At 40.9% G+C, this 9929-nt stretch overlaps 1 protein-coding gene across 2 annotated transcripts in view; it reads left to right on the top strand.

Annotated features, from left to right (window-relative positions):
• si:dkey-37g12.1 (atrial natriuretic peptide receptor 1) overlaps positions 1–7175 on the top strand; it is a 23138-nt gene extending 15963 nt beyond the window's left edge. Inside the window, exons 20-27 of one of the 2 annotated variants that reach the window (XM_031560191.2) lie at positions 892–1035; positions 1778–1901; positions 3391–3459; positions 3717–3891; positions 4271–4369; positions 5227–5318; positions 5900–5962; positions 6160–7175. In XM_031560191.2, coding sequence (XP_031416051.1) covers positions 892–1035; positions 1778–1901; positions 3391–3459; positions 3717–3891; positions 4271–4369; positions 5227–5318; positions 5900–5947 — 751 coding nt within the window. In that variant the 3' untranslated portion in view covers positions 5948–5962; positions 6160–7175. Of the gene's footprint in view, positions 1–891; positions 1036–1777; positions 1902–3390; positions 3460–3716; positions 3892–4270; positions 4370–5226; positions 5319–5899 lie in introns of both variants that reach the window. The other variant, XM_031560190.2, reaches the window with a different exon arrangement.
• Positions 7176–9929: the final 2754 nt, after the last annotated feature.

The raw sequence follows: 9929 nt of genomic DNA, 5'->3' as shown, positions 1-9929 counted from the left end.
ACAGGACACAGAGGAGAGGAGGAGTGGGTGAGTTAGTGAAAGGGGAGGCGCAGTGGGAGAAGGAGCAAGAGTGAGAGGAGGAGTACGTGAGGATGACAGAGGAGAGCAGGAAAGGGAGGAGGGCAGGAGGTCACTAAGTCTTAGACCACCATGTTTAATTGCTCCTAATGCTACTAATCCGTGATGCACTTCATCTTCCTCTGTTCCTCCACCGGACAGGAAAGTAACGAAGCCTAACTGGCACCTTGACTAGCGCTTAACTTGCACTTCAGCAGTTACATTCCTGCACTTCTTTTTCCTTTCTAGGTCGTTTTTCTAATTCTTATGTAAAGTAGTATTTATTGTTACACCATGTTTTTTATTGCTCTTAGCTTGACTGTTCTCTCCCTTGTACGTCGCTTTGGACAAAAGCGTCTGCTAAATGACTAAATGTAAATGTAAATGTCCTCTGTGCGGTGTGTTGGGCTTGTCTCTCCAGTACACTGCTGGATAGAAGTTACAGTCAACTGGATGGCCGTGGAACATGCTTTCTGTACATGATGCATAGTAGTACATGCTTACTATTTGCATGCTCATTTAGACAGAGGAGATGTAGAAATGTTTTGCCACACAAAACCACACACATTTATTCTTTGACAAATAAAGATCTTACATCATCCAGCCCCCTGAAATACTGCTAAACGTGTAAAACTCTAAAATAGAATGGACAAACATACATTTACCAAATATCAGAAACCGCTAAACATGCCACATTTTGTGTGTGCGTGTATGTGTGTGTGTGTGTGTGTGTGTGTGTGTGTGTGTCTGTGTGTGTGTGTGTGTGTGTCTGTGTCTGTGTCTGTGTCTGTGTGTGTGTGTGTGTGTGTGTTGTGCATTGTGTGTTTGCTACAGGGGAAGTGAGCACATCATGGATGACTTGCTGTCCCGTCTGGAGCAGTACGCGTGCAACCTGGAGGAGGTGGTGAGCGAGCGCACTGCTCAGCTCCTGGAGGAGAAGAGGCGGGCCGAGGGCCTCCTCACGCAGATGTTGCCACGGTAACACATTAGCTACGCACCCGCCGTTGTCATCTGCCATGTAGATGAGATGCTTGCCTCTCTAACCCCTTTTTCTACTCGCTCTTTCTATTCCCCTCTCGTAATAATGTTGTATTTCCTTTTGTATTAACTTCCTTTCTTTCTTTTCTCCACAGTCCTCTTCCTACCTGCATACAAATGCATACTGGTACTGGAAGAGTGATTTATATAAGTATAAGTATGTAAATACAAGTGATTCCCAGATAAAACATTTGCATTCATGAGTATGCATACATGAGCACACAGTGCATACATATTTCTTTAAACAGCAATCTGTTCCCTTGCCTCTGGTATACTACCGACAGTGAGGGCGACAGTGGTACAGTGGTAGAGAAGTCGTTTAGTAATCAGAAGGTTGCTAGTTCGATTCCCTGTCGAAGCGTCCTTGAGCAAGACACTGAACCCCTAATTGCTCCTGATGTGCAGTGTGCCATCAGTGTAAATGTAAAATGTGTATACATTGTAAGTCGCACATATGTAAGTCGCTTTGGATAAAAGCGTCTGCTAAATGACTAAATGTAAATGTAAACTACATAAACCCATATGTAAACATGTTGGATTAAAGTATGTGCAACAGATGTCAGGATGCCTCTGGCTTGGGGCAAACCCATTTTACACAGTAGACATATGCACATCGAGGAGCACAGATATGCTTATTCTTGTGTCTCTTAAAAAAAAGCGTGTTTTGTTGCGGTATTTTTAGGTCTGTTGCTGTGCAGCTGATCACTGGAAACACAGTGCGGGCTGAGACATATGACTGTGTCACGATTTATTTCAGTGACATTGAGGGTTTCACCGCCATGTCTGCCACTCTCACACCCATGCAGGTGAGACACTAATCAAGCTACTGTGGCTGAGAGGATGAAGAGATGCAAGACGGAGAGAAGGCAAGACGAATGAGAACCAGGGATCATGGCACAAACACACATACAACACAAGGGGTCCTCTTCTTTGGTAGTTACACATGCTGTGTGTACACATTTGTGAGTCTCACAAAGTCTGTTGTTTATTGTAACCCATTTAGAATACTATGGTGCCTTGTTTAAGCTCTGACATCTCTCCGTAACCCCACCCCATCCCTTATAGGAGCATTTAGGAGCTCCCCTATAGCAGCGGTCACCAACCTTTTTTGGCCAAAGATCACAACCTCTGCCGTGGTGACAGGCAAGATCTACCTATTGAGGCGTTGAGAGAAAAAGACTGTCCAGACTCCAGACTGTACTTACAACTTAACTTTTTATTTAGCCTAATTGTAATTGAATGAAATTAAACACTTTGGTCCAGCTTTCAAATTGATGTGACCAAGAACACACTAAATCACTTAATTTCAGTGCAACATAAAAAGGAAAATATTTGTTAACCGCGCACAATATGAACAAGGAAAAACACATTTGCAATGAACAGGCTGGATATGAACTGCTTTATTTATCAACTGAAGTTACAACACAACACTGACAATCTTTGTTTTTTTTAGATCATTTGACAGTTGTTTTGAGGCCCCCATGTTGCCACTCTTCAGAGGAGAATCAAGGAGAAGCACATCTTGCAATTGGCTACCTTAGATAGTTTTTCTAATGATTGAAGACACAACATATACTGTACCTGTTGCTATGTAACAGAGCAACAACCATAGTTCAAAACATCATCTCTTCCTATAGGCCCTATAGGAAGAGATGATGTTTTCAACTGTGGTTGTTGCTCTGTTACATAGCAACAGGTATATGTTGTCATATGGCCTGTACAAAGTAGCACTGAACATGATGTGTTGATAATGAGTGTTAATGTATCAATATGTCAAAGAACAGAGAATGGAAAGATAGGTGGGTAGATTGATGGAGTTGAAGAGTAAAAAAAAAATCCTTTGAAAGTTCCTAAAGTGAGAGTCTTTCATCATTTGTCACTTAGAGATTTCAGCGAAATGCCTGGCATAGCTGGCCAGGGCCCCCTGTGTAGTTAGCTGGAGCCTTTTCATGGCCCTCGTGTTAGGACGGTGTTACTGGGTGTCTGCCCCGGGACAGAGTGGCGTGAGTGAGTGCCTCTCAGCCCTGTGTGTCATGAACAAGCTTCTGTGTGTCAGGTGTGCATAGCTCCGAGGCGTGACTGTGCCGCTCAGTGGAAATAATGCGTTGTCACCGGTTTATTTTGGTTCCTTCACTGGGGACACAGGGGACACAGCTGCAGCTCAGGGGAAAGTTATTGTCAATCTGAAGTTGGTGTGTGTGTACATGCAGGGGCGTGGACATATGTGTGTGTCTGTGCATTTCTGCATGACTTATGTTAGCATAAGGTTAACATTAAAACCATTTTGTTTTCCAGGTGGTAAATGTACTGAATGATTTATATACATACTTTGACACCATCATTGACAACCATGATGTTTACAAGGTAAAGAAAATACAGTCTCCGATATTCAACGCGATTAAGTAAAGGAGTGATCATTGTGAACAAAATACTATGCTGGAACTGAAACCAGTGATATCTACAGGGCAGTTATGCAATTTAAAGCGTGCATAAAATTCACTTTCGTAGCATACAAAAAATGTACTGACCATGGTTCTGGTTGCAGTTTACAGGTAATTGAGTAGGCTCCATTTAGATGGCACACGTGTCATTCATGCTCGTCATCTGTGTTTCCTCCGTAGGTTGAGACCATCGGTGATGCCTACATGGTGGTTTCTGGTCTTCCTGTTAGGAATGGAGATGATCATGCTAAAGAAATAGCCAGGATGTCGTTGGCCATAGTGCAGGGCATGACCCGGTACCAGAGTGCCCATGTGCCTGGGCAGCAGCTGAAGGTTCGCGTTGGGTTCCACTCAGGTACTCCCTCTCTACCTTTAAGAAGCTTTTGAAGACCCAACTCTTCAGAGAGCACTTCCCGTCCTAACTGGCACTTCGACTAGTGCGTAACTTGCAATTACAGCAGTTACATTTCTGCACTTCTTTCTTTCTTTTTTTATTTCATTTTGTTATATTTCTTATGTAAAGTAGTATTTATTTATTGTTACACCAGGTTCTATTGCTCGTAGCCTGAATATTCTCTCCCTTGTACGTCGCTTTGGACAAAAGCGTCTGCTAAATGACTAAATGTAAATGTAAATGTACTGCTAGAACTAGAACTAGAAGTAGAACTGCTGTAGGACCGGTGTTTTCATGCATAGTTTTATGTTCTAATGGAAGAGCACTCATTGTGCCTCAGGTCCATGTGTAGCAGGTGTAGTTGGGCTGAAGATGCCGCGATATTGCTTGTTTGGAGACACAGTCAACACTGCCTCAAGGATGGAGTCTCATGGTCTGCGTAAGTTGATTTACAGCTTGTGGATGCTGTTTTTTTATTTTTACTGAAAATAATACCGTAGTAGAAAGTTAGAGTGTCAGTCAATCCAAGTGTAACAGACCTTATTTTGCATTTATGAATTCTGTGCGAAGACAGGCATTCATTTATTACGAAACCATGTAACACTGTATTGTCTTTTGTCCGCAGAAAACACCAACTTGTTAGCATTGTGTCCAAGAAATATTTAAGAGAGCACATTCGTCCGTGCACAGTAAACAAAACGGATGATTAATGTCGTACACAATTGTCTGTTGTGCTTTTCATTTTGTGGACAATGGGCAGAATACACTTCTCACTTTGTGGACAAAATTAACTCATTTTTATAGCCAAAAGTAATTCTGTCCAGGTAATAGTTATCCTACCTAGGCCATCCGATGTTCATTATGTTCTATTGGTTATCCTAGGCCATCCAATGTTCATTATGTTCACATAACACTTCTGCTATACTTCGGAGAGTATGATGTGCATCAAAGGTCTTTGGTCTGATACATTCCCCCAGTCAGCAAGTTACAGAAAGAATTTGTAGACATCCATGTATTGCTAAATTACAAAAGGAATTATGTCCATAGACTATATCACTGAAAGTATGATGTGCACAAAGGTCTTTTGTCCATACATTCTGTGAGTCAGCAGGTTACAGACTGCATTCTGTCCACAAAAGGCAAAGGCTGATTAAACCTTCATAGGCTTTTGTACTGACAGAAGTTCAATCAGCCCTTGCTTTCGTGGCTTTGTAATAAATGAACGTCTGTCGTAGCAAAATAAGGTCTGTTACACTTGGCGCCCCATATCAATCCACCTTCTGCTATTTACTCTAGCTTTGAAGATTCATATCAGCAGCTCCACCAAAGCTCTCCTGGACTCGTTTGGAAGCTTCCGCTGCGAGCTCAGAGGAGACATCCACATGAAGGTGCCAGTGCCTCGGCTGCCTTTTCATACATTCATTCTGTTCACTTATTTTATGTGTGCCTTATTTCACTGTGAAGATCACAACTGTGAAGTTAGCCCCACTTTTCTTAAGTGGCCTGTGTACGCACAGTTAGGCTTAACAGTTTATTGATAGGTATAGTATACCTGTTATATTTGTAAATGCTGTTACAAGTGTGCTGTGTGTCTTTAGGTCAGGATTAGGATTAGTTGTAGGGCTGTGTACTTGTAAATACTTGCATGTACTTACATGAGAGATACTTACTTACATTATATATACATATATTATTAAGTAGAGAGTCATACGGATATTCATTTTAAGTGGGATCAGGAGATTTATTTTTAATTTGTATTGTTTAGATAGTCTTTTCCTTATCTGACATGCGTTCAAATAATAATGGCACATAGCACATTTAATTCAACATTAAATAAAGCATTTTGCATTCAACAAGTATTTATATAGTGAATGAACCACAGCTGGAGTAGACACATAAGAATAGCATCCATTTTGACAGTCTCTTATTGAAAGCACTGCACTCATGTCTCCATTCGTTTCCATTACAGGGGAAAGGGCTTGTGAGGACATTCTGGCTTTTGGGAGAGGACCAGTAAAAATGTTTTCCCAGTGTAATTTCATTTTCTATCATTCGAAAGCAACGCTCCATTTTTTTTCCCAGGAACCTAATGTCTTCTAAAGCAACGTCATTAGTTATCTCTCCATTTGGGTTAGTGCACAAGGCTATGGTCCAGTGAATGTTTTGCTAGATTGAAGTGATTCAAACGTCATGTTCTGAAAATTACACAATTTCTCTACTCTCTTACAGTGTAAGATCACTGTGCACCTGACCGCATAAGAATCTAATTATGGTTCACCTTGAAGAGGGCCGTTGGAGACAGGAAGGAGCCAGACATCAACTCTGTCACTCATTCGTGTAATTCAGAAACCCAGGCAGTACGGCTCTGTGAATTCAAAGTAAAAAAATTGGACCTTATAATCAACAATGAAAAGACAGCTCTCAATTTCCATTATCAGTATTATAATCCTAACAGAACTCCTCTAAACTACACGTTCTCCTTAGGCTGTGCATCAAAGGTTGATGTACCTTAGATTGCCCCTTCAGCCATCATCACAAACTAATTTTGGAAGAGTGTTGGAACATGTTGACTACTTTCTTAAAAGCCAGCACACAGTAATGTCTGCACAGCCGCTAGGGCAGTTCCTAAAAGCTTTGATGTCTGTGTCCTCTTAATTAGAGCCCCGATAAGATCTTCAGATTGCCATTGTTGAAATGTACTCCTGTTTTCATGTGTTCACTTATTCTAACTCCTACTTCATTCGCATCCAAAATAACAGTTGCTTGGCTATCAGTGTTCTTAATCAAGCAGAGTAGCTAATTCTTTGTTTTTAAGAGAACACAGTCTGAGTAACAGCCCATTAGTGTAAGAGCAGAAGCACACACCAAGTGGTTAGTTATATGGGGAAGATGCGTAAGTTCGCCTCAGAGATTCAATGCTGAACATTATCCTACATTGTTTTGTTTTAGCATTGCACAATAATTAGTGCAACATTGAGTGGTGTTCAGACTGAAGCCCAGATGTTGCTTAATAACAACTGCTAAATGCAGGCCTTCTACTTCCAGAGTGTCAGCCTTATTAAATTGAATATAATTCATATATTAAATAAAATGTAATTCACTGTTTGATTCCTACAGTTGTTGTAGGAATGTAATAGTAGTAGAAAAGATATGTTTGCACAAGGCTTATTCATTTATGCCAAATGAATTCACAGCATTTACAGTGTATTGCTATTAAAGGCCAGCAATGAGAAACCCTGTTTGAACCCCAGTCTCTGAGCCCTCACTCAGCACAACACCTAATGCTATGTTCAGTCACATGACCATGAATTTGACATGACATTCTGAGGTGGCGGGTAGTGTCTGTATAACCAGCTGTTCTCCCGTATGCCTTACCTTTCTGTAACTGCCCACCCACCCAGTCATCCGTTAGCCCTGTTAGCGCACAAAATCCAGGTGTGCAGAGTCACAGGAGCCTGGTCTGACCTGGTGTTGCCTCAGGCCCATGGCTGGGGGAGAGGGCAGCGTGTGCAGGCTTGGCTCCACTGCTCCTGGCCTCTTGAGCTGGCTCCACCAAGGACCATCAATCTCCTGAAGCTGTCAGGTCCAGTCCAGCTCTAAGGATTGATGGTCATGCAACAATTAAGGTTTGTCTTTTTTTCTCAGAGATTCTAGTGATAAGTCCAACAGATGGCTGTCATCATCGGCTTGATCATGCTGAGTTACGATCAGACAAGCTAATTAGGCAAATCCTGATTGTAAGATAATGCCAATGTTTTAAAACAGTCTTCTTTTGGTAATACGAAGAGAAAAAGATGTGCTAAACAAACGTTTTGTAATGTATCAAACAGAAACCTGCTTTACACTGAATTCATTCTGACAAATGTTCGGTTATCTAAGAGATAATGTTTTGAGTTTTGGGGCCGGGTGTTTTGACCAGTATGCTGGCTTCTGACTATTGAGTTCTTTAACCAATTCTCTGATTTGTGATGATAGATGGTAAATTACCAGACTACTGGACATTGACATATCTTTATGGAAAACCATTGGAATTCAAATGAAATTACATTTAAAATGGCTATATTCTGTCAATTTCCCTACTGACCTAATTCCATCACTGTTCATCAAGCAGACAATCCTAACACCAGAATTCTTAAAATTTCGGCTGAACTTTAAAAGGCTAATAGAAGTCTCTGAACAGAAGCTAGAATGGTATAATTATGTCAGAATATTCTGAACAAGTAAGGAGAACTGTAGACTTAGATAACAAGTAAAGCACATTATAATTTTCACAATTTTTAATTAGAAACTCAGCCAATTGAATTATGATACAATACAACAGTCATCGCTGTATTATCAGGTCTGCATTATTTTACACTGGGAATAAGAAAACATGATGGGTGAATAACATGTAGATTAAATAATTAGGTAAATAAATAAATGAAAGAAAACAGAGCAAATGGCTTTAATAAATAAGCAAATCAGGGCTATTCAGCTTCTGTGAGCAATGTTTAATTATATTCTTGATTAATTTAACAAATCACTGCCATCCATCTCCTCACTTGTTATTCAAAAGCCCAGATGTGTGTTGAATGAATGCTGGGTCAGGAGACATTACTCAGCCAGTGGATGTTCCTTTCATGTCCGGTTTCATTAGCAGTCCCCCATGCCTCATCAAAGCACCTCTTCACTGGTGGGGCTGATGATCCTTTGGCTGAAGCGAAAGGTATTTTAAAAGCATGTAAGATATACTGAAAGAAATGAGAGGAATTGGAGTGGATCTTGTGCTAGGAGAGAGAGCTGTGAAAGCAATGGAACGCTCAGAATCCTGGGAAGTCTAGGCCAGCGGTGTGTTGAACCAGCTGAACAACATTCACTTTGCATGGGGTCAGTGATGGGGTCACAAGAACCTGATTCTCACCATATCTCGCCAAATATGCAAATACAAACTGACTTTTGCCTGTGTGCAGCAGGTTGGTGTAGACAGGTCACTCTTATTTTTTAGGTATTCCTTCCTAATTCCTAAATTAATTTTAGACCATATAGTTATAATTTTTATTTAAATTATGTATTTAATATTTTAATATTTAATATTCAAACTAGACTACTGTATACTGTACAGGTAAAATCAACCATCAAAAGGGAATCCCAACAGTGATCAAAAGCTGCTTTCAAACGTATCTGAGTGAATCCCATGCAATTATTTTTGGTTAATAAAATACATGTTACATCGCAAAAGTCCAAAAGGCGTATAACATGACATTGCCCAGGTTTGCTTCACGCTGAACAGGACGTTTGATGGTTACATTAGCGATGCGGACCAACTAATTCAACGTTCTCCGCGGATGAGCGGAACAGAGCTTCATCTGCATCACAATGCCCAATCATGCACGCCCCTCATCCCACCCCTCCAGAAACTCCATCAAGAGGACTGGTTCAGCTGTAATTAATGGAGCCAGGCTAATAGTGCCATACACATTCACCAACAATTACACACACACATGCACACACACACACACACACACACACACACACACACACACACACACACACACACACACACACACACACACACACACACACACACACACACACGCACACACACAAGCATCTCCTCTCCTTGCCAGCATCCAACCACCATTCTGTGGATAGAACAGCATCAGACAGGTTACCTCTTCTATATGGGGTCACAGATGATGGAGAAGGAGGAGACCTGTCACATTTTTGGGGAAATGAAGCATCTGGACACTCCTTGATGCTGTGAGGTGAGTACATCTCGGCTCGTCCTGTCGCCATCTCTTTATGACAGATGGATACACACTTACTAACATTAAGAACTGAGTGACAAATTCATTGAAAATGTCTCTGAAAATAAGTGCAGTCCTTTTTGAAAGAAAATTCAAATGCTGTCATTCGAAATCATTTTTATTTAGCTTCTTTTCCAAAAAAAATATCCATGTGATAATTTTCCTGTCTGTGCTCTATAGAAACTCGAAGTGAGTTCAATTTTGTTATTCATG

The sequence above is a fragment of the Clupea harengus genome, chromosome 22 (assembly GCF_900700415.2).
Source record: "Clupea harengus chromosome 22, Ch_v2.0.2, whole genome shotgun sequence".
NCBI lineage: Eukaryota > Metazoa > Chordata > Actinopteri > Clupeiformes > Clupeidae > Clupea > Clupea harengus.
Note: the sequence above shows the minus strand (reverse complement) of the source record. Positions and strands in the feature narration are given on the sequence as shown.